At 43.1% G+C, this 25,725-nt stretch overlaps 1 protein-coding gene across 4 annotated transcripts in view; it reads right to left on the reverse strand.

Annotated features, from left to right (window-relative positions):
- The window catches only part of CARD14 (caspase recruitment domain family member 14), a 642,914-nt gene that overhangs the window by 213,985 nt on the left and 403,204 nt on the right, over positions 1–25,725 (reverse strand). For all 4 annotated transcript variants that reach the window (XR_011305179.1, XM_069655192.1, XM_069655194.1 and 1 more), the window contains exons 2-5: positions 22,881–23,113; positions 22,088–22,225; positions 19,920–20,245; positions 18,625–18,795 (exon numbers count right to left, since the gene is read on the reverse strand). Coding sequence is in view for 3 of the 4 variants with exons in the window: in XM_069655192.1 (XP_069511293.1) it covers positions 18,625–18,795; positions 19,920–20,245; positions 22,088–22,225; positions 22,881–23,100 (855 nt within the window). In the remaining variant the exon portion in view is untranslated. The remainder of the gene's footprint in view (positions 1–18,624; positions 18,796–19,919; positions 20,246–22,087; positions 22,226–22,880; positions 23,114–25,725) is intronic.

Consider the following 25,725-nt stretch of genomic DNA (forward strand, 5'->3'; position numbering starts at 1 on the left):
AAATATAAGCAGAAAGTGTTTAACGAATACAAAGTGATTAGAGAAAACAAAGCTAAGTTGCAAAGAGGAAAGATCCCTTACAAGGGACTGCAAGAGGGGAATGTTTGTAATCAGTACTACCCGCAGCCAAAAAGCTGTGAAAAAGTCTTTGGGCGAACTACCAGTGGGGGAAGTCTGTCACCAGCAGTACCTATAGCCAAGAGACTACAGACAGATTAGACCAAAATAACCCCCAGCAAAAGCTCATAACCAGCATTTCCATCAGCCAAGAAGTTGTGAGAAACCAATGATAAAGCAATGAAAGCACAAGTCCCCTTTTAAGAGATATAATTCCGGGAAAGCTTATATCTCATGCTAAGACACTGGTGTGGAGAATACTGGAATCAAGCTACCAAGTTTGAAGTTAATGGTAGGAGTTTTCTTCCTGGCAAGCAAGTATACCAGGAATGGACTTATAGTAGTCTTGGCAGGCGAGTGGACCAGGAAAGAAGATGATGGTTTGATATCTTTGTGGCAGAAAGATTTGTGGAAAGAACTATTGCTGAATGAAAAGAACTTATAATAATTTTATTATTTGTTGACAAGCCGTAGCATCAATGTGGCAAGTTGTTGTTTGCTATCCTGACAAAAGAGTGTTATTTTCAAAAAGTAGTATTGAGAAAGAGTGACGTGCTATCTTGATAAGAAGAGGTTTTCCTTTTGATGAAAAAGTTCTATGATAACAGAACAATTGTATTTGGTTTTAGAGCATGTGTTTTGGGGAGTAAGTCAATTATCCTTGCAAGAGGGGTATTGTGGAAGACATTGAGTTTTTTGAATTGCCAACCAGCTGTGTTGAAAAGGGCATTTGTTGATTCTTCAAGAAAGACTCTGTGGTTGAAAAAGACTTCAATTTCTTTTACCAGAACTTTTTGAAACATAATTATAATCTGAATATTCCTGAATTGATCCAGGGGAAGGGAAAACAGCCCTGGTCGCAAGGAATACTTTCAAGAACATTTGAGTTTGAATTACAAAACTGTTTTTGTTGAATTAAAAGTCAGCCATATTTTCCTTTTATAATTTGCTTGTATGTATTAGTTTGAGGGCCAGATATATTTTGGACACTGGGTTATTTTTCTTTAATTTTAGTTTGCTAGGCAGGGACCTCTCTGTTAGGTTAGGGAAAGTTAGGCATTTACCTGAACACCTTTTTACTTTAAGTAAATGGCAGACTTTGAGAAACCATTATCTTTTGGTCCATCTCGCATTTCTGCATCTTAAGACATATCATTAATACATCTGTTTATCCATAAGAGCATTTTTCAACTAGACATAGACAAGTCACTCATTATTTTGTCTACAAAATTAATTCCTGCACATACTAGTGCTAGTTTCTCGCCATAAAGGAACAAGTTCCACCATTCATCTGTTCTTGATGAGCTTGAGTTCGACATATTTCAGAAGAAATAACAATCTTTCGGCAGACACTGCAGGGCACGTAGTTATTAAGTGTTTCACTGTCTCCATGTTGTTCTCTGAGTTATTACAGAAGTAACACACACCGTCATTGATCTCTTGTTGTCCCCTCCTGTATAGTTGATAGTTTGTGGGATAGATATTTAGTCTTATACGAAGGAACTGTTTGCGATGATATCTGCTTGGAAATTTCTGTAGGTAGAGTGGAATTGTATTTACTGCCTGGGAATCCTGTGCAGAGTATTTGAGAGATTTGTATTGTGCTTTTAGTTCTAGTGTATTATTCCAATCCGATCTTTGCTTTTCTTTTATCCTGTATGGATTGGAAACAAGTAACTCCACAGATGACTCTAGGTATTCCAGCTAATACAGGCATTTTTCTTTCCATGTGTCCAGAAGGTCTGGATGTTTCCCGGAATTTCTTGATTTTAGAATGCTGTATGGAATTTTCCTCAGTAACGCCAGCGATTTCCATAATATAATGGAGTACAGGGATTGCAACCCAAATGCCACTCTTATAGCAACTACTGGTAGACTCTCTGGAACTTTCAGCATTGTTTTCCAGAACGTTCCTTCTCTAGAAGGTTCCAAGTTTGTCTCTCCTCCATACGTTAAAATTGGAACTACCTTTTGTAAGTAAAAGTTTTGTAAGGGTATCAATGTGAATTTGCCATATCTTGCATGCAGTATGGATCCTTGCGACGTCAGCATTGTGGCATTATGTTGTAGTTCTATTAGCCAACTCTTCTCTACAATTGATTTATTAAACTTGATGCCGAGGTAGCGCATTTATTCAACTGCCTGTAGTTGTTTGCAACCAATTCTCCACTTGAAACTCTTACCTTTCTTCCCAAGTTTGCAGCCGACAGACATGAATTTTGATTTGTCGATATTGATGACCAAGTCATTCGCTAGCATATACTGTTGCAATGAGTCGAGTGAATGTTATAATCCAATTTGTCTTTGGTCCATTAGGACCAGGTGATCTGCATGGATCACTGTAGATATGATTGTTTATCTTAGGTGGGAAGTACGATGTTCCTATAAAGGCCTCAGGTAATTCTGTAAATATAGATTGAACAGAGTGGCAGCTAGAGGACAGCCTTGTTTGACTCCTCGTTTGATATCCATTTGTGATGACAATTCACCTTCAGTATTCTGCCTGACATTCATGATCGTATTGGTGTGGAGGGCTTTGATCGCGTTTAATAGATCTTTTGGGCAACCCCATGTCTGTAGTTTTGCCCATAGCTTCGATCTATTTACACTATTGAAAGCTTGTCTGAGATCAATGAAAGCCAATAATAGGTTGCATTTTGTTTTTATCGACTCCAATTTCAATAAGTTCAAAATGAAGAGATGACATAATGATTTGTCATACTTTTACAGGGAACAAGTGCCCGAATGTCTTGAGAATTTTGGATGACACTTAGGCTTTTCTCTGGCAGCGCCAGTTCCCACGCCTTTTGTGAACCCAGTTTGTCTTGGATCTAACAAGTCAACCAAAGTAGCTCATTAAGTTAGCCTTTTTTGTAGCTGAGAAGCAAAGAGTTTTCTGATAACATCTAACAGGGCTATCGGTCTGTAATCAGCAGGGTCATCTCTTAATCCCTTTTTGAATATTGGGATGATTATAGCTGAGATCCATGATGCTGGTAGCCTTCCAGAAGTTGAAATGGACTTAAATAAAATTGCTATGAACTTTGCCCAATTTTAGAGCAGCTTTGAGCATTGAATTAGTTAGGCTGTCTGGCCCAGCTGTGTAAGAGTTTTTCAGTTTTCTAATCGCCCCTTCGATGTCTGCTGCAGGTGTTACCAGATTCCATGGTTCCGACAGCACACCAATGCTCAGTAGATCTTTTTACGGATTGCCAGCGAAAACTATCTAGTAGTGTTCGATCCACCTATCCTCAGATACGCCACTGCTCAACCTGCTTAGCTGGTTTAAAGTAATGTGATTGATAATCGACCATGTATCTCTGGAGGAGGAATTAGCTATAGCTCTTAGCATTAATTCACCTTGCTCTTGATCGCATTAGTTTCTGAAACTGATCAGCCAGTTTCTATATCGCTGTTTCCTACTTTTCAATATCAAATCCAGCGTGAAACAGTTGAGCATTTTGAGATTTTTTATGTTGCTTAGATCACGTCGTAGAATCTTCTGCTGTTCAACAACTGATCTACTGTAAAGATGTCTAGGTTTCATTAGTGGTTTACTAAGTCCTGTTTTTACTACTTTGTAACTTTCCAGGAGTGGGGCATAATAAGTCTCGATCATACCCTCTTCCACTAGATCAAGGTAACTTGAAGTTATCGACTTAATGTCTTTCTTTGTAATTTTTAGGGAATAGGACAAAATTACCTAAAAAAAAATTACCGACCCCACCAAAAGACCTAAAACACATACCACAAAAAGTTCGAACTACCAAAAGTTCAAACTTTTTGCGGTATGTGTTTTGGTGTGGGGTCGGTAAAAAAAAAGAAAAAGGCTGCGGGGGTGTCCTCCGCAACACCCCGCTCACTATACTGTATAGTATAGTGAGCAGGGGTTGTGAGGGACACCCTGCAGCTCAACACTCGCTCACTATACTAAATAATATAGTGAGCGGGTGTTGCGGGGGGACACCCTGCAGCTCACCCGAGCACAAAAATAAAAAATAAAAAAAATGTGTTTAAAAAGCTGGGGGCAGCTCACCGGAACAAAAGTAAAAAAAATACATAAAAAAAATAAAAAGAAATGGGCCCTGCAGTGCTGGTTCCCGATCACAGAAGTGAAAGGGAACTGGCACCACAGGGACACAGCGCGTCTGAAGGAAAGGTAAGTAGGAGTGTGGGGTTGTGGTGGGGGTGTGAATGAGGGAGTGTGTGAGGATGTGTGTTTTAATCTGTGTGATTTTCAACGGATGGCTGCATGGGAAATGCATTATTTCGCAACCACAAGTACGCCAGTTGCTGCATGGCAGTGCACGTTTTAAGTTGAGAGACGACATTACTCTCGGTGGAAGAATCACGTCTCCATTGTCGTGTTCTGTACGCACTACTGTTTGATTGCATATTACAACGGGAGTGCGTCGATCAGGACTAGGAATGTTATATATGTCCTTTGTAGTCAAATCTCGTTCAGTCATTTCATCACGAGTATTCATTGACACAGACGCTTTCCTTCCGTAAGCGGAGGCTGCTAGAGGCACCTCCGTTTCGAGCAGTTCTGTGTCAGTTACATCTAGCGTCGCGTTCTGTGTAGCAGATCATAAAAGTTGGTTTAATGCACCACTGTGTTTGCACAGTATTTCGGGGGCATTGCTTACCTCGCCCAGCATAATAGACACTCTGGTTAGATCATCCAAGGCTGTGTGCAATATGTTGTATAGGCTAGTTCTTAAGTTGCTTATTTCCTTTTACAAACCTGAGCTTGCTACCTGACTCCCAAAAGCCTTTTTTACATTTCAGAATAACCTACAGGTTAAATGTTAAAGTTATTTGTACCGCGCACCGTCACCAACGGCGTTGGTCCCCAGGCGCTCTGGCGTATCTGGAAACGGGAAGGTGGGTTGGTTTAGTAGGGTCAAGAGGGAGTAGGATAGTGAGAGGAGTGGTGTCCTGTTGGCAGCTTCAACTCGGTATACACAGGGTGCTGAGCTTTTGGTGCGAGTATCGGGGGATGTCAGTCCTTGTGTGCTGTTGGTGCGGTTTATGTGTTGTGGCGTTGTGGTGAAGTGCATGCCGATTGTGGTGCGAGAGGTGGTTGTGTTAGTTTGAGTGATATAAGTATGTAGAAAGTTTAGAGCTTTTTCGGTTAGTGGGTTAAAGTTTTTCGGCCATTCGCAGCATGGCTGAATGTGGGCCTCTGGATTCCTAACTGGTGCGGAAAAGGCTAGATTCGAGAGATCCGCACAATGGGGGCAGAGGCCCACACCCAGCTAAGCAGCTGAGCATAGCAGCCTGCTTTGACACCCAAGGGGGGAATGGACACTCCAACCTCACTATACATAGTTCACTAAAATGCTACAGTAGACTCAGCTCACCAGAACACAACAGGCACCAGAACACAACAGGTGATGACCATAGCCTGGCCTACACATAGCATGGAAGTTCTAACTAAAGCAGCCAGACATGTTTCACTCTGCACAAACATGGGTCACCAGCTGGTACCTTAACAGTAACCTGCTTTGAACAAACAACGGCTAACACTGGTTGGGGTAAATCATGGGAAGGAAATATGACAAGGGAACGAGCTGGCCTGCAACAAGGGCACATGGACATAGTAAAAATGTATACTGGGCACACCAGTGCTTGGCGCATTGGTGCATTTGGGAATCCGGAGATCTAAGATACGTGCCCACAAGCACACCCCTTGTATGAGCCAATCAGAGACAGCCATAGCGTGACGAATGCTGAGAATTTCTTAGAACTTAGAGTTATGGCTATGAACAACTAACATCTTGGCAATATGAGATCCACAGCTGTCTGAGTTGGAAGGATGTACATTGTACTTCTTGCTTTAAAAGTGTTGTCTTATCTTTTTTTAAATCTGTTTGGTACCTTTTTAGTAACCTTTATGAGCCAGTTTTAGAGTGGTAAGCCAGGGCGTTTATATTGTGGATGGTAGCGGTGGATGTCCTGTAGGATGAATGTTCCATGAATGTTCCATGTTATGACATGGGCCTTATTGCTTTTATTGCTTTTCTCGTGTGCACACTAAATTCAGTGGGAAAAACCCTCATAAGGGTTTTTCATCTTGTTCTGATTTCATCTGCCTATGCCATTGCGTTGCTTTGGTTTGTTTCTACCTTGCCTATAGTAACACTTTGTTTCCCCCAGAAGTGTCTTCCAAGTAGCTGACATTCTTGTGTTGCAAACCACTATGTGGGGGGCATGAGGCAATGGGGTGGGAGCAGCAACAATAAAAGGAAGGAGCAACAATGAGGTATAGAGCAGCTGGAAGGGTGAGAGGCCAGCAGTGGGGGATAGGCAGAAGCTACATATATCGGGGCATGGTGGTGGCAACAGTACAAGGAGAACGAAGAACAGTGGGACATGTCTGAAAGGAGTAGTGAGAATAGAATGGGTGTAAGCATTATGTATTCAAATTGTAGGCTTTTAACATAGGTTCCCTTAACATAAAACTGCAAACATGTTCTTTTTAAAGAAGCCCCTAGCCTGCAAAAACACAGAGTGTCCTTGTATGGATTCAGCTGTTCACATGTGCTTTCGAAGCAGGCCCAGAGTGTTATATTAGCCTAGGGGCAGCTGCATGAAGTAAGGCGAAACCACGGCTGAGGCTCAATTTGAGCTCTGAGTCAATGTCCTGTTGTAATACTAGATTTGTTGTAAATGAAAAAAGATGTGCCTCTTGTCAATGGGAGAGGAAGAGAGCAGGAGGTTCACATGGTGGCTTGAAACCATGCTGAGCTAGCTGCAGCGAAATACACTTGTCTCGCTGAGCTTGTAAAACAACATTCTGTTCTGGTGTTTATTTTGCCTAAAAGTTATTTTCTAAACAGGCAGGAATACAAATACGTTTTTTCCCACAATTGACACAACCAGATGGGACCTCATTGCAGTTAAGATCCAGTTGGACTAAGCTGCCAAGGTCGGAAAGCAGGCAAAGGCGGGAGTGGGTCATGGGCGCACTGCAAATATTTGGACAAGAGTTTTCCAGCAGCCACACCTTCACTCACCAGCTGACCTCTTCGACACATTGATCCCTGCAACTGAGTATCCCTGTATGTGAGGATTCATATTCCTGGTGAAGCACTGGCACAGAATACTGCAGAAAAAGGGGTGAGGACTGTTTCCGAATAATGTTTCATGGTCTGATGTTATACAAATTAAATGCATTTCCTATGGGAGCATACTGTTACTGAACCTTAGAGAAATGCACTTCAATTTGTAATGCTGTGTTCCCTGTGGAAGCATATTATTAATGAACCATAGGGAAATACACTTGGATATTTAATGTAGTGTTTTCTATAGGGAGCATACTGTTATTGAACTATAGGGAAATACAGTCGGTGTACAAAAGTTGAAATCATGGTAGAGATGAATCATGAAATAAGTATGCAGAAAGTGGGACATTATCAAAGCAGCTTTTTGATCACAAAGTAAGGTGGAAACAAAAGTAAGTAGGAAAGTAATGGGATTGCAATGTTGTACGGGTCCACAAGAATTAGAAAAACATGTGTCTACTCCACTGGAAGGTATGCCAGGGCGAGAGCTAATGATTAAAAAAGGCTTGGGGGAGTGTTGCTTTTGCAGAAATGGCATGAATACACTGCCAACAACCCTGAGTTGCAATTCCCAGTGCATGAGTCTTTTTATTTAGATAAAATAGGATATTTAAGCGAAGTGTTAGCCGCTAAGGGTGACAAGGTCATCAGACCCCTACAATGGGAAGTGTATAAGCAATGGGAACATTTTTCAAGACAAAAAACTATGAGAGAAACACATATTAATAAACATAAACTGCAATCTGAGAAGGAGAAAAAGCGCGCATATGATCAGAAAGAGATTGAAAAAGATTGGGATGAGGGAGACCGCAAAGATAGAATGAGGATTAAGGGTGTGTATGTAGCCAGGGCTTACCCATCAGCCCCGACACCCGAATCAAAAGTGACCTTAGAGGAAGAGACAGATCAGTTGTTAGAATGTTTAAAAGGCCTCCCCCATATCCCTATCGGGTACCTAGTGAAAAGGTGGTTTCCTCGCCACCACATACCCACAGGATTACAGCTCACGACACAGAAACCACAGAAAAGGTAGTGTTGGCATGGATAGAAAATGGGGTGGAAGGAGCAGAACAGGCCAAAGTATATGTGCCCCAGCAATGAGATATGCTTATATTTTCAATAGTACAAAGGCTATGCAATCAAATGTGGCTGTTACATTAAAAGGTGAATGAGAACAATGAAGTATAACCCCTGCCAGATGACTATGAGGGCATAGACCAAGCAGTCCAAGAGTATAAGCTTGATTCAAACTTCTGTCCTTCAATAGTGTCAACATTTTTATTGTGGATTATAAATGCCCTATCAAAGTCTATGGTAACTCAAGCATTTCCTGCCAAGGGACAGGGTTTGACACTGACAATCCGACACACCGGGTTCATGTCCCTTGGAACCGGATGGAATTACTGTCTTTTACTAAAGATTATCCAGATATTAGACACAATCCAGAACAGTGGTATGCCCAGACACACTGGGTACTTAAAAAAGGTCCGCTTACATTGGGAGATATAGATCAGATATTTTCATGCATTCTGCCAGCAGAAATATGGCGCCAATGCAGAATGCAAGACAGTTTAGATCCTGTCATAAAGTGGGAGGAGCTAACAGAGGCAGCGAATAAAAGGGGGAAGACTGGGGAATTGTCAAAAGAAAAAATAACTCTTCCAGCACTGCTAATAACACATATCCAGCAAGTCGTTCCCTGCATGGAAATGAATTGGCATAAATTGACTGCTTGCAGACAGGAAGAAGGGGAGACAGTTGGAAAATATTTTGCACGAAAAGAAGAAGCTTTCATCTCGTTTAGTGGAACAGACATGGCTATGTCTGAGGGACAGAAAGTCTTTTGTTTACATTTTATAGAAGGATTGTTGCCTCACCTAAAGAATGATATACAAAACTAGGGGTATACATGGCCAACTCAAACTGCTGCCCAAATTCTGACTATTGCTAGTTTGAGAAACCTGGGAGTGTTCACCTAAGTAGACCTCAGGGAATCCTTATTCAGGTGGCCAGGGGCGGGCTGACGCTCTCAGATCCCAAAGCTGGGGGTGGACGAGCAAGCGAGGATCACCTGGGTAGGGGCGCCCAAGGTTATGCTCAGGGAAATACCCCAGGTGAGATGCTGTATTCTAGCGGGGAAGAAGGAGAGGAGGACGAGATCCCTAAGACCTTTGTAGGTTGAAGCACATCTATCTCCCTTCCTCCCTATAAAGCTCCCTTACTAGAATCCCATCACCCCTACACCTCTGAAATTACCAAATCCAACACCCCCTCCATATCTGATGGATACCCTAGGAACCCAAACCCTGTTTGCACTCCAGAATCACTGCTATCCTGCCTTCTACTCAGATACTCCCAATCATTCTCCTTCACGTCCCTCTGATAATTCATTCCCGAACACCCAATCTACCCTGACAATACACTACCATTCCCACAATCCCTTCTGTTCACTTCACGATCCATGCTATTCTTGTTCACTCCACAAACCCTACAAAAACGACCCTTCCGAGATCACTACCACCCCTTCCAGTACGAGGGTTACAATTCCCTATAACACATCTTCCCCCTCCTACCACGTAGGATACTCTGAAACCGTGCCCCCCCTTTTTTGACCCAAACACTTTCTCACACCACAGAAAACAGACTAATAAAACTGTTTACCCGACATGTGCCAACCAAAGAGTCAGGCAAAGTCAGGCAATTGACCACAATCACACACACCTAACAGCCATTTACCTTTTCCACTGGGATAAAAGGTGGAGCACGAAAGCACAGAGTGAGCAAGGCAGACCGCACAACATGAGAGCTAACTCAGCTTGGCAGTTCAAAAGGAGGAGAAAGACAGCGCAGACAGAGAGGGTGACAAGGAGAGAAGCAACCTTGCCCTTTCCAACCAAGGCCTGTGAAACCTCCGCAGACAGTATATGGCCGTGAACAATAGCCAGCATGTCTTGCAGCAGATGTCTATGGTACGCAAGACCCTCCTTCGCTGATAATCAAGCTGGGGAAGGACGCTGGTCTCGGTGGTACCAACCTTGACTTCAAGGATAAAGAAAGGCATGCGGTTCGTCACAGCCAGTGAGTCAAGGGTAGAATCAATAAGAAAATGAACTGTGTTGAACGAAAAGTAGCCAACTGCTAATTTGAATTTTGAAAGGTTTAATGATAAAGGAAGGGGAAAACCAGCAACAGAGGAGTATGGCACCAAGTGGGTGCTCAAGCAGGAAACTCTGGGCGATTACCCGAAGGTAGAAAGTACTATAACCAGAAGCCCTTAGGAAGAGGTTAAAAAAGGTCAAAGTGGTCATACAGGTGTCTTGTAAAATCCTCTGTACCGTCGAAAGTCTTTGACTGGCAGATGATTGAGAAAGCTAAGGGAAGTGAATCCCACATGGTGAACATTAATACATGAACTGTATGGGAAATGAATCCTGCTTCATGAATTGAGCACTTGAACAAAGCGTAGTGAGAAGTGGCAAGAGTGAATCCGGTGGAGGGATGCCAATCGAGAGGAGCAAAGTCTATAGTCCCGAGAAACAATGTGTTGACAAAAGTGAACCCGGCAGAGGGATGTCTACGAGAATTGTTTGAAAAGACATTAAGACTGCTGAAAGTTAAAAGGTGAACTGTCTTTGTGCAAAGTCATATTGAACCCTGGAAGAGGGAGACTGAGAACCGAGGCACATATTCAAAAAGGGGTCTGCACCCGGAGAGGGGAACCCAGGGTTGACGAATCCTCACCTCGAGTGCAATCCGAAAGGAACTTTGAAAAAGACATTAAGATTTATTAAAACAAGAAGTATTGCAAGACAAGGGGAAGGGAAGTGTCCCCCTTGTCATTTGGGATCCGAGCCTGGCTGAAAAGGATCCAGGGGTGGAAAGTTACCACCCAATGTTCGCTGAAAAAGAAACTGTCTTGTTAAATGGGTCAGTGCCCAGAAGTGGGGGACCCAGGAGTGAAGCCATCACCCAAAGTGTTCTGAAGGATCAGCGCCCAGAAGAGGGGGACCCAGAGGTGAATCCATCACCTAAAGTGTTTGTAGAACAGAACTTTTGTGTTTGTTTGTTGAGAGCCTAAGGCCTCGAAGGTGAGAGACTTTTATTGAAAAGAGACTTAACCTGTTAGCTGATACGGAACTGTTAGCTCGTGCCGGGAAGGCTGAAGCGTGTGCTCCAAGGTCCCAACTTGACCCGTGCTAAAAATGTGGGGAAAGAAGACCTAAAGGCAATCACATCCTGACATATTATTTGAACACTGTTTCCTTTATTTGGATACCCTATTGCACACTCTTTCTGTGATTAGTTGTAATGATTTGGCAATAGGTTTTTCTTAGTATAGGCGCCTTTTATTTTGACACAATACCACTAGGACTGCCTTATTTTTCATTTGATGGTCGATGTTTGCTCCCACTTAGATTTAGGTTTAGTTTAGGCGTTTTTCCACCCTGCATTTATTGTTCAATAAACACCCTTGAACTTTGATCACTTGTGTCTGTCTTTGCTGTTGCCACCATGAGTTCCATACATAGATACTGTGCTAATCGCAATGCTAAAGAAAAAGGGGAGAAGGAAAAGAAAATGAAGGAATTAAAAACTAGAGCACTAACGCATCAGGCTTTTCCAGAAAGAGGCAGAGGTAATGTGCGCATACAAAGGGGAAGAATAATGAATAAAGGAGGAAGAGGTCGTAGTGCCCCGTCAAAAGTTGGAGCAGGTATGATAGATACTGGCTGTCATTTTTGCAAAGCAGAAGAATATTGGACAAGGGAGTGTCTGTTGCGCCGGAGCGGGTGAGGACGTTCTTATGGGCGAGGAATGACGAACGGAACCTTTTAATGAACTGAGGCTGGGAACAGTATAGTAACAAATACTGGGACATCAGAAGAGAATAATGAGCAACAGCATAATTATCTTGACCCCCAGCAAGGTCAGCAGTATTCGGCATTATGAGGATGATTACAGTACAATTAATTGCACAGCATAGAGCTGCCCTGGAGAGGGGAAAAGGCGCATAAGTATTCCTGTAGATTCAAAAGGGCAGTTTGTTAAGGCTATAGGGCAAGGCAAACAGGCAACATTCCTCCTTGATACAGGTGCATCTAATACATACATTTCCAACAAACTAGTGCCCCATATTCCCCTGTCCGGAAAGTAAATACTTCAGTGGGATGCTCTAATAATCCAGTTCAAAGTCCAATATCTGACCCTGTACAGTTCAGTATAGGTCCTATATCTTGCAGGTCTCAGCTTGTTGTCACTTATAAATGTGAGTTAAACCTGTTGGGAATGGATTTGCTGAAACATTTGCATGCCACTATAGATTGCTCACCTGATAAAAAGTACCTAACATGTAATGCACAAGTCTTTTTCAAAATGTTTTGTCACTGTTACTAATGAAGTGCCACATGAACTTAAGGGAATTTACCCTTTGATATGGGCTATGGGATCCAGTGATGTAGGATGCATGGCAGTTGACCCAGTGAAATTAAGGGTTAAGCCAGATTCAGTATTACCACAAATTCCTCCGCATAGAACACCCAAAGATGGGTTAGAAGTCCATAATACAGGATTTTTTACGTAAAGGGATTCTAAAAGAAATTGTGGGGAGTCCCTGCAAGAGCTCAATTGTTCCTGTACAAAAATGTATTGATGGGAAGCCCTGTGTTCCAGCAAAATGGAGACTAATTATTGATCTTCGAGCAATAAATAAAATTGTAGAACCACAGTATCCGGTGGTGCCAGACATGACCTTCCTGTTTACCATGATACCACCTTCAGCTCAGTATTTCACTGTAATAGACCTTAAAAATGCTTTCTTTAGCATTCCGATCCATGAAGACAGTCAGTATATATTCGCCTTTAATGTGGAAGGACGGTCCTACACTTTTCAAAGGCCCCCCAAGGTTGCACTGAATGTCCAAGTATTTACAGCCAAGCATTGAAAACACAGCTAGACATGTGTCTACCGACTGCAAATACCATACTGCTCCAATATGTGGATGATTTGTTGAAAGCCGCAGACCCCCAAGAGCAATGCATAGATTGCGCTGTGTGGTTTTTACCATTTTTAGCATCACTGGAGCATAAAGTATCTTTAAAGAAACTACAGTTGTGCACATTTTCAGGTCACCTATTTAGGGCATCTATTCTCAAAAGGAGAGCGTAGTCTACACCGTCAGTGCATAGAAGCTATAATGAAAATGCATGTCCCTATCACAAAGAAGGATGTTAAAGGATTCTTGGGAACAATTTCATTTTGCAGACAATGGATTCCCAATGTTTCCCTTACAGCAAATCCATTGCTAGGACTAACACTGAGCAGCGCCCCAGTTCCCTTGCCATGGACTGCTGCTCAGCAAGAAAGCTTTGATGTTTTAAAATCTGCATTATGTAACTCACCTGCTTTGGGCACCCCCGATTATGCTAAACCTTTTATGTTGTTTGTGCATGAAAAGCAAGGCTGTGCATTATCTGTACTAACTCAACAGCAAGGGGAAAAAACAGACTGTGTGCATAGTTTTCTTCTACATTGGACCCAGTGGCAAAGCGAATTGTCTACGGGGTGTAGCGGCTGCAGCCATTTCTATGAAGCAGGCCAATGCCAATATTGGGACACGAAGATACATTGTCTGTGCCAGGTTAACAAGATATGAGCTGACGTTACTGGCTCCAAACATTACCATACAGCAGTGTAATCCTGCCACGTTGCTACCCCTCCCATCGGAAGAATTGAAAGTAATGCATGATTATATATTAATGACAGATAATGAAACGAAGGGAGGGGTTGATTTGGTGTATACTCCAATTGATAAACCCGATGGCATTCCTTGTAGATTGGTCGTGTTTTAAATTGCAAAATGGTACTTCTATGGCAGCATATGCTATTACAACATTGAAAACTATTGTTGAGGCTTGCATGATATTTCAGCACCCAGCACAGGCAGCTGAAATGATTGCCCTTACCAGAGCTTTTGAGTTAAGCTCTGGTCTTGTAGTTAAGGTCTTGTAGTTAATAGTTTTACTGATAGCCAGTACGCCTTTGGAGTAGCTCACAACTTTGCCCGCTTATGGGCTTAGAGAGGGTTTTTTTTAACTTCACATGGGATAAGAATATGGCATGGTACATTGATTTCAAATGTATTGTATGCACTGACACTGCCAAAGAAATGGGCTGTCATTAAATGAGACGCCCATAAGGCCATTGTAAATTATATAGGGAAAGGTAATGCTTTTGCTGACCAAGGGCCTCATCACGAGTTGGGCGGTAACGCTGGCGCTATTACCGCCGGCATTATTAGCCCTAAAGCCAAACCCCCGGCGCTATTAGCGCCGGATCACGGGTTTGGTGGAACGGTTAGTGCCCATTCCCCATTGGGCCCATTCGGGAATTCCTAATTCCCCATTGGGCCCAATGGGGAAAATTTGCGCTATTACCACCGGCGGATTTCCCGCTGGCAGTAATAGCGCCGAAAATCAGCAAATATGCCACAGATTTCCCCCCATCTCAGCAGAGCTGGGGGGAAATCCGCCAAGGCCATGATCTGGCGGACCCTTAAATGCGGCGGTAATAGCGCTACCGCCGCATTTAAGGGTTACCGCCAAACTCGTGATGAGGCCCCAAGTTGCCAAGACAACCGCACAGTCCCCTGTATCACCTATGTATATTGCACACATGACGCAGCCAGAAAATATCATATTTGATAATACCCTTGAAACGGTGCAAACCATTCCGACAGAGGCCACTGAACAAGAGCTTCAAAATTGGAAATTACACAGGGAATGCATAATGGATGTTGGGTGGACACCCTGCATGAGCATAGGTGGATGTTGCCAAACAAATATATACCCCTAATGTTGTCTCCTGCCCATGGCAAAACTGTTTAGTTTGCAAACTACAGTATGGAGCAATGCTAAATTAAGGCAAGCATCAATTGCGTTTTGTAGAAATTGTCATGTTTGTGCTGTTCATAATATTAGCAAAGGAGAAGGTGCACCAAAAGGACCGTTTAGACCTCCAGCGTTCCCTTTTGAAGCCCTACAATTGGACTTCATTGAATTGTCGGCATGTCAAGGAAAGAAATATGTATTAGTAATAGTATTTATGTTTAGCAAATGGGTAGAAGCATTTCCATTAAAAGATAATACTGCTAAAGTGCTAGTTATAGACAATTTGCCCCAATTTGGGTTGCCACACACAGTTTGCAGTGATAACGGTGTTCATTTTTTTAATATCACAATGGATTTGGAATGTAAGGCATTAGGCATCAGGTGGAAATGTCATGCTATCTACCATCCCCAAGCAGCTGGATTAGTGAAGTGAATGAATTCTACTTCAAAGAATACATTGGCAAAAATATGCACCAGTAGCACCCTGGGATGGGTAGATGCACTCCCACTAGCATTATTCTCAATGAGGAATATTGTACATTCAGGTGTTACATTGACTCCTCATTAAGTGGTAATGGGCCGCCCAGCTAATGTGTGGGGTGTGCCAGATTTAAATGCTTGAGTATTGTACCTTATCCTCTGTTGATAGATTACTGTAAGGAGCTAACTAAAACATTACCTGTTCTCCGCAAACAGGTCACTTATATATTGCCATAACCACTGGAGGGGCCAGCACACAGCATTCAACCAGGTGACTGGATTTTTGTGAAGAACTTCCAGCGAATCTGAGTTGCAGCCCAGGTGGAAGGGAACAGTGCAGGTGCTGCTTACCACTCAGACTGCTGTGAAGTGCAGTGGTCACAAAAGCTAGATCCACACCAGTCAGGTGAAGCGTGCACCTTGCTCTTTGTTGCTGCCCTTGTGGATAATGCATTGCCTGGTAAGGAGGCCAAAAAGCCCCCTCCCCTTGGTGAGACTATTGACCTTTAAAAAACAGTGTGCCTAAAGACATTTTGGAACCAACAGAAGAACCAAGATATAACTTGAGATCCAGGAAGCTGTTAGCGGAGCTACAAACTGTGAAAAATTATTCCTTTCTGTGAAGGACAACGATCAGGTGGGCAAGCCCACCATCTCTAATGGACTATCTAAAGGGGTAAGATAGAAAACATAAGACACTCCATAAAATTGCAATGTGATTGCAACCTTTGCCTTACCTATTACAGGGTTGAATAAATATAATATGCCACGACAAGAGCATACCATTATATCACTCCAAAGAAGTTCATCCATTAAGGACGAAAAAACAAAATGGTGCACCACAGAATCTTTTGTATATGCGATGCTGATTATCACCATATTGTGTGTTATTGGAGGATGGTTATTGGTAGAATATATAGCAATTCCAGCTGTCTACAATGCCACCATTGCTGTGTCCATTGTATCCACTGTACAGAAATATGCTTGTGTTTCACTGTTACATAACACACATGAAATCATCAATAGAAGCAACTGTTACATCTGTTTGAGTAACCCAGCTTATGCTGTGGAAGGCCTCCCATTGCAGCAGCTCCCTTTGCCATTCTCCACGTCATGTTATGTGCTGCATGTAGCTGTGGCTAGAGGAGGCCCCCCTTTCTTTAATATACTTGCTAAAATAGGAAGCACCAAGCGAAATTCGCCAGGGATCCCATATCAATATCTCTATTGAAATCTTCTAAAGAAGGAGGGTTGCGAGGGTGTCACAATGCCTAATGGAACCTTCCCGCTAATGGACTTGTTTCCTAGAGAATGTCAGGAATGGTCCTTTCTTATGAACATGTCATCATATAGCAATCAGGCGTCTCAACTGCCTTCCTATGCATCAACTCTTTATATAGGGAATAATACAGTTTTAGGAAGTATATGCATTTCCAGCAATGGTACAAAGAATATGGACTTTACTTTGAACTGTAATTATATGTTGCACCTACCAGCCAAGGTGTTTAAAGGTCCTCTTTATATAGGTGAATCAGTATACTGTATTTGTCCTACCAATGCATATTCCTGGTTACCATCTGACTGGGCAGGGCAAAGCCTCATGGGTTTGTGCTGCCTGTCATTACAGTGAAAGATAGTAATTGGCCTTCTCTCATGCGGCAAAAGTGTCATGTAATACAAGACGATACTGGGCCACAGGTAATGGGAGATATTCTTAAAGCAATTATTCCCTGGTATTGTCCTTCTGTTGACTCCAGAGATGTAAGCAAACTGTTACGACTGCTAGAAGCCACTATAGATGAAATATCGGATGCCCTTGCTAATATTACTGTTGAGTTAAAAGCTGTGCACCTTGTAGCAATGCAGAGTGGTGTAGTACTTGATGTGATTTTGGCAGAGAAAGGAGGAGTTTGTGAAGTTATCAGGAAAAATGTTGTTCGTTCATACCTCACTCCTCCCCTTAAGTGTGGGATGCCATTAATAGTACATAGAGTATTGCAGACCAAGCACACTTCCCTGTAGGTACATTAGATATTGGCAGATCTGTATTGTCCTTAATGATGACATTTGGGTGGGAAACTACTGTTATTTTTGTTTTATTAGGTATTTTCCTTTTCATATGTGTGTTTATTAATTGTGTGCCTGCCTTGTGCCAAACATTAGCTTCATGTCTCAGATCACAAGTACCTTCAAAATCCACCTCAAATGCTTATATCCAAGAGAATGTGGTTAAAGAAATGCTGGTTATAGATGTGGCAGAGTAGGTTAAATGATAAAATGGGAACAGTTAAGAGAACTATGTTTAAAAAAAGAACGATTGTAAGCAATATGTTTTAAATTGGTAGGCTTTTAACACAGGTTCCCTTACCATATATCTGCGAACATGTTCTTTTTAAAGAAGCCCTTAGCCTGCAAAAACACAGAATGTCCTTGTAAGGATTCAGCTGTTTACATGTGCTTTCGAAGCAGGCCCCAAGTGTTATATTAACCAAGGGGCAGATGGTGAAGTAAGGCGAAACCACGAATGGGGTTCAATTCTTTAGCTCTAAGTCAATGGCCTGTTGTAATACTAGATGCGTTGTAAATGTATAAATATGTGACTCTTGTCAATGGGAGAGGAAGCGAGCAGGAGGTTCACATGGTGGTGTGAGACCATGCTGAGCTAGCTGCAGCAGAATAAACCTGTCACTCTGACCTTTTAAAACAACATTCTGTTCTGATGTTTCATTTTGCCTTAATGTTATTTTCTGAACACAGGCGGGAATACAAATAAGTATTTTCCGACGGGGGCAGTAGTGGCAGCATTTTCTAATAGTCCTGGTAGCATTCTGGAGCCTTAGAGAGAGTTCTGGCAAGATGTTGAGATGTGTAGAAACTAACGTTGAAGGAAAGGGTAGTAGGGAGTTAAGCCACAATAGAGGGCAAAGAGCTGGCTTATTCTGAGGAGGGATGGGTAATTGCCTGTGGCAAAACCATGATGAATAGCATACCCCTCCATGCTGAAACCACACATAGCACTGCTTTTTAAATTAACATAAACATAAGGTTATTAGGTGTGTTCTCTGTTTACCGGTTTGATGTCCTTGTCCTCATATAAATGGCTGAGCCTCTCGTTCGCCTCCTTGAGCTTCAGTAGCTGGTCGTCCTTAGGCTGGAAGTTGCTGCTCAGCCTCAGGGATCGCTTCTTCTCAGAGTACAGAGCCATCTCCACCCGGTGAAGGTTCTCCTTCAAAGAGTACATCTGTTCAGGGATCAAGAGGTAGAGAGCAAGATGAAAACGAGCAGGGCCGGGAAGAAGAATGGCAGAATGGTGGGGGAGGAATAGAAAGTACAGGAAGAGATAGAGAAAACTTGTGCAGGGTGGGGAGAAAAGGAGGAAGCAGAGCAAGGATCAGATGAAGAACCGAAAGGTGGTAGACTGCCCCCAAGACAGACCTGAAGACTGTACTCTTCAAAGAACAACTCACCAAACTCTTGACTCAACCCTACTGCTTCTTCTCCCTCTCCCCATGCTCCCGCTACACAGCCCAGCAATCTCTGTGACCTGTAACTCCCTGGGGATGACCCCTCTGTACAGTGTTCTGTTGTTTCTCATCTAGCTTTGTACTTCATAAATCCCATAAATGCATATTTACAAAATGGACGTAAACACTGGGAGAAAAGGGGGAAAGAGTGCAAGGTGGACAGATTGAAGTATAAGGAGTGAGACAAATGGGAAGCAGTGGAGGATAGAGTGAAAGGAAGTATGAGCTAGAAGAAGAAAAGAGTGAAAGAGGAAACAGAGGGAAGAGGAAAGGGAGGAATCAGAGCAAAGGGGAAACAGGAATGCAAGTATAGGAAGGAAGAAAGCAACATTAATAGGGATAAGAGGCAGAGGGAGGGAGAGAGAAGGCAAACACAGAGAAAGAGAGCAAGAATGCAGATGAAGAAGAAAGAAAGAAATTACTATTGAGGAGGAACTGGAAGAAGGGAACAATCAATAGAAAGGAAGAATAACGAGAGAGAGGATGGGAGGAATGAATACATGAACATAGACCAACTGGAAGTGCAATGGTGTTTCAAAGGTCCAAGCATTTAGAGAGAAAGAAAAAGGTGGATAGAAACAGGATTTCCCTAAGGTGCAACGGAATCCTTCCCAGCCCCCTTGTCTACCAGGAATCCTCCCACTTTACCCATAGGCCAGCTCACCAAGCACATCAAGCCATTGTTTGCGTTTTATTAAGCACTCGATAAGGGACTGTCCAACAAGAGCTTAGTGCGGTGGCACTGAGCATGGTAAATGGGTGTATTACTCAAGACCTTACTTTAAGCATGTCATGGGATATGTGTATGGAGAATGATTCCATATGCTGCCACTTGGAGTACCTGGTCCTGCAGCTCGCGAGCCCTGGTCATGGCCAGGTCCTTCTCCTGCAAAGCATTGGCGTAACGCATAGACATCTCGTACTTCTCCTCCTTCAACTTCAGTACTTCGTGGCAGTAGGTGCCATATTCACGGCGCATGCGGTGCAGCTCTGCTTCCAGGCTTTGCAGTGAATGACTCTGGCCCTCCAGCTGGGACAGCTTCTCCTTTTGCTTTTGGCACAGCTGCAGCAGGTAACATCGCATGCGTCTCTCCTCAATCAGCTCCTCCTGCACGCTCTCAGCCGCCTTGATCAGGAACTCAGTGAGTTTGGATGTCTCAATCAAGCCTGAGAGCAAAGAGAGTTTGAAAATTGGAGACAGAGGAGCGGAACCCATATCACACTTGGGCCACTGCGATCCACACAGGATATCATAAGTATAACCGCAAAATAAATCTGACCAATCCTTAAGAATTCTTTATATTTAACAAATTGTAAGCTAAAACATATGACATAAAAAGTACATTAAAACACGTTTTAAAATGCTCTGTACTCTGATCCAAAAGAATATTGAATATTGTTTATGGTGACCAAGTACAGAGGGTCATTTGTACACATTTGAAGTCAAATGTTGATAGAGAGACTGTGAGTGAATGAATGGTAGGAATGAATGTGTGTGAGCCTAATTCAAATATATTTAATTTTATTGTGAAGATGTATTACATAATATGTGATTCATCTTTTTACTGACTAAAATAATAAAAAGAAAGATGAATCTGGACTGAGACATTTATTGGTATATGTAAAAAGATAAATGCATATGATCTGTCATCCTCTATCCTATTGGTCCCTTGTTTTGGGTCCTTGTCAAAAGGGTTGTCAAAAGGGGGGCAGGATCCCCGCTCATCCAGAAGTGGGAGGCCTACCATGGTTGTTGCCGGAGCCAGTCCTACCCCGAAGGTGGACAGTGGCAGCAGTAAGGGACCCAATTCCTGTTTCACAAACCCATTTTCCCTGTGTGCCCATATGTTTCTGTGCAGAACCATTTCTTGTTTGTGAGAATGTGGAAGGGCTCTGGTGAATCTCCAAGTACCACTTCTGAGAACCTCATTACTTAGGGGATGAGTTTTCCTGGTCCCCAGAAACCCTCTTGTCCCTAATGTATGATGCCCATCTAATGTGACTTTATTGCAGGAGGAAAAGTAGCCCCTGGGAATTAGGCTTCAACCACTAAACAGGAGCTACTTCTGGGGCACAAAGAGCCATAGAGAGGGGTCTGCAACCTTTGGATCTTCACATGTTTTGTACTAAAACTGGCATCACCCCAGATCATGGGAGCCATAGTCCAAAAAACCTGGCGAGTTGCAGTTTTAGGTTGCAGACGCCAGAGCGTGCACACCATGTCACAAATATAACTCCTACATAAGATGAAAACTGTTATTTTCGATTGTTATATATGCCCCTTTATGATTTAAATATCTTCCAAGTGGGTCATAGTTTTCCTTTACACCTATTCCCAAACACACAGAGTTAATGTCACATAGGTATGTTTGTATGGCACCAGTTGGCATGCGGAGTCAGAAATAGCTCCTGCTGGTGTCAAGATTTCCTGGTGTTTCTAGGCTACAGGCAGGAGCTAACTAGCTCCAAGCTCCCAACAATTTCGATCCCTGCATATATTTATTTTGGATATCCAGTAAAACCTGATTGCATTTTGGTAGTGAATGGGTTGACAAGTCCAACCCTAACAGTACAGTTTAAATGTTTAACTGGAAAACGGTTAGTGCTGGCGAAGGTAGCCACCATCAGGAAAAGCAGAGACCCGGTAAGAGTGGCTGGATGCATTTTTAAGCATTTTAAGGAATATTCTTAGCAGCTTACTTATTTGGACAACGCGTGCATTATCCGTTGAAATGGGTGTCACTGTTAGAGAGCTAAATGATTCCACCAGAGCAGGTATCTGAAGACATCGAGGCTTGTCACATGAGGTGCTAGCAATCAGACATGTGTGCTGAAGCAGGTTTAAGATTTTGGGCCTGAGTGTGTAAGCAAGTAACTGTAACCCCAGCTTTATGCGCCTTTTCTCTCTTTGCTTCCATCCCACATGTGAGACTGGGATGCCCTCCCCCACTGCTCTTGACCATACCCTTTCGTTCGGACGTTGTGTAGTTTTCTCCCCCTCGGACTTACCACTGAAGCTTTTGGGGTCCAGCGAAGGCTCCTTGCCAGTTATCTTGGTGTAGATTTCAGGCTTGTGAAGTTTCAAGCTCTCCAGGAAAGCAATGGCCCCGTTCTTGCCCCGAGTTCTCAGAAGATCCAGCAGGTGACCTTAAGAAGGAATGGACAGTGCGTGAAATGCTTGTGAGGAATGACTCTCCCCCTTCGGTGTGATTCCCATGAGTTCAGCTTGTGGCACATCCTTACACAGGTGTGCCATAAGAGAAGGAAGGTGCTACTTACTGGTACATATGGTGGTGGCTCGGCCTATAAGAAACTCATGATTATTTCAAAGGAGCCAGAATAGTCTGGGAATAGTCAATTCCATGTCTGTGATTGCCCGACATGAGACTGGCTCTGCATCTGATGCAATAATCTGTCGGGATTAAAGAAACTCCCCGTCACCAGAAAGGTCAAAGTGGGGGGAAAAAGAGGTGAGTAGAATTAGAGCCTGAGGGATTGGGAAAGCGGGTGTGTGTGTGTGTGAAAGCAGAGAGTGGTGGCACTGTATGGGGTATGAGACATGGAGAGCAGAAGAAAAGATGGCAGAGAAGGAAAAAGTGGAGCGAGGTTGGAAAGAGGAAACTCTAAGGTTGCTCTCTTGGTATAGGAAAATGTCTTGGCCCAGTGCCTGTTATGGTCCAGATCTTTCGAGTTCTTTTGGGAAGCCACAGCTGCCACAATAATAGTCAGGCAACCAGTGCTTGAAGGTGTGTGTGGAGGTGCACGCAGCCGCAAAGGACACTCCTATGGCGGCGGCCCTCACCTGCTCTCATGGCGCTGTTAGTCAACCTGGGGTTATGCAGCACTTCCTCCTCATCCAGGTGGTCAATCACCCTGGCCTGGCGTAGGAAGGGTGTCAGGCGGCCCGGGCTCATGTAGCGCACTATTTTGTAGCGGTGACGTTCGATCATCTCCCAAAGAGCCTCCTCGTCCAGGGCGTTGAGCTCCAAGTCCCCATGGCCGCTGCTCGCAGCATCTGACATGGTCCTTTTTGAACTATGGAGGTAAAAAAAACTAATTGGAAATGCTGTTTGCTGTTGTCAAATTATCAGCATTGTCAAGGCACGGATCAGAAAGCCTTATTTGTCACTACGGCACAGCTTATTTTGCATTTTTGGATATAACGCTGGACCATGCACTTGGGGTGCGGGAACAATAGACATTAGAACAAGCCAAAATATCTGGCTTTTCTACACGGGGGAAGCACTAGGCTATTGTATGTGGAGGAGCATATTTTTATAGAAGGTGCGAGCAATACTGCAATGACAGTCAGGCTAAGGTAATGTACACATGAGTGTTAATGGAAGTGTGATGTGATTTAGGAAGAGTTCTAATATGGTGTATGTTTATAGATTGATGAGGTAGGATGTGATGGACAAAATGCACTATGTTAGGTGCATGTATGACGACAATGGGAAGATGCATGGAAACTGCAGTGTGCACCAATAGAGGAGTCAGGCTATGGATTTCAGATTGCGGGACATGGCTGTTGGCTGTATGTATGAAGACATGCTATGAAGACATGGTTAACTGCGTTGTTGGAAAGGCTTTGTTTTGCAGCTCTCATAGCAAGGGTACTTATTTGTGATTTCGGCATGTGTTAGGTTTTTAGATGTCACGGCATAGTGATGGGGGCACATCTCTTGGCACTGATGTGTGTTTGGCTCTGCAGCATGTGACTTCGGTGTAGGGCCATGACTTGATTATGTTAAGGTTTTGCAACGGTGTGCACACAGCAGGGAAAGGCAATGTGTTACCCAGAGCTGGCACATGATAGGACATCTGTGTATGTTTCAGTGGTATCCAGTGCAAATGTAGCCAACAGAAGGTCTGTGAAAAAGGTGTGGTGACGATAGCTGTGCAGTGAACAAGTTGCCAAGTGTAAAGTAGTCCATAAATAAAACTGAAAAGTAGCTAAAAATGTAGTACTGCTAGGGTAGTAGGGTTAAGGAGGGTTTAGTGGGTGTGTGCTTGCTTGGTATAGGGTTAGAATAAAGGTTGGGGTAAGGATAGGAGTTAGAGAAAAGAAGTTGGGGTTTGGTTAGTCGTTCGGGTAGATTAAGGGTCTGGGTTAGTGTTAAGGTAGATTAAGGGTCTGGGTTAGTGTAAGGGTAGATTAAGGTTCTGGGTTAGTGTAAGGGTAGATTAAGGGTCTGGGTTAGTGTTAGGGTAGATTAAGGGTCTGGGTTAGTGTTAGGGTAGGGGTTATTGTAGGTCTAGGGCTAATAGAGCTAATGGTTTGGGTAAGTGTTAAAGCAAGGTATAGAGAGGCTTGGGAGGGGGCAGGGGATATTGCAGTAGGATAGCGGTTAGTATAAACCTAGTGGTTAGGGTAAAGTAAGCATTAGGGTAAGTGGTAGAGTTGCAGTTAGGGTAAGGCGTGTATTAGAGCAATGAATTGATTTAGGGCAAGGGCTATGTACTTTGTGGCGATCTGGTGATGGGGTTGAAGATAGGTTCACTGTTCATTTTCTAGTTATTTTTGATTGAGTAACATGCAGAAAAAAATCCTTTTGCGGGCAGAAGGGTTAATGTTATGTAAGAGTTCAAGGTATAAGGGTAATAAGGGTTGTAATTAGAGTTAGGGGGAGGTTTAGGAATGGATTGAGGGTGATTGTACTCTGTATTGCAGAATATTGTACTCAGTAACTCTACTGTATAAACAACTGCATATTGTTAAGCTTCACACATTGGGCCGCTTATTGTAACCCACAAGCAAGCCTCCTTAAGTATACTTATAGCGCCTCGTTGCCTAGAGGGCTGCAGTGCGCTTTACAAATCCAAAAAATAAATAAATAAATAAATTGTGGAGGTTTTGTTAGAGGTTTGGGTCATATTTAGGGTTAGAGCCTTATACTGTTGGATATTTTAAAATAGCTTTGTTGGCGACCTTATTACTGGCAACATTTTCACACTTTGGGGTGCTTGCATTGAATGCCTAAATTTTTTATAACTTTTTACTAACTATATTTTTTCATGGCTACATTTTCCTGGGCACACTTTCACATAGAACCGTTTCAGTTGGCAGGGTTTTGGGTACGGTTGGCAGATTATAGGTGAAGGCCTTATGTTTTAGATTTTATGGCTTGTCAATGCGTTTTAGATGCCCACTCATGGCCGCTTGTTTTATATGTCTGGGTATCAATGAAAATTCAGAAATGTGTCCGGGGATCGGGTACATTTCCACAGGGGAAAAGGGGGAACACTAAAGAAAGTGAAGGGCTGAGAAAGGCTGTCCTACGGGCTGGCGTGTTGTTACTCTTAAGGTTGTGTGATGTAAGCACTTCGTGCAAGGTGCTTTCCTGGAATATTCAAGAAATGCAGGTTTTCCAGGTAACGACGTTTTCCCGGACGTGACAGAAGTAGTAGTTTATGGAACCCTTTTGTGCCCGCACGTCATGGGAGAGAGTATTTAAGTTAAAATATCTTTTGAAAGTTTTCCCAAGCCAAGAGGCAGAACATTAGCGGTGGTGACTACATTCAGATTTCTCAATTGTTTCTGCAACAGTGCAAAATGCCTGCGGAAACAGCTGCTCTAGGGCCTGGTTGGCTGCTGGTGGCAGGGAGAACCGAGAGAGATGCTGAATACTAGTGGCACTGGCCTGCAA

The sequence above is a fragment of the Ambystoma mexicanum genome, chromosome 3q (assembly GCF_040938575.1).
Source record: "Ambystoma mexicanum isolate Mex_15411 chromosome 3q, UKY_AmexF1_1, whole genome shotgun sequence".
Lineage (NCBI taxonomy): Eukaryota > Metazoa > Chordata > Amphibia > Caudata > Ambystomatidae > Ambystoma > Ambystoma mexicanum.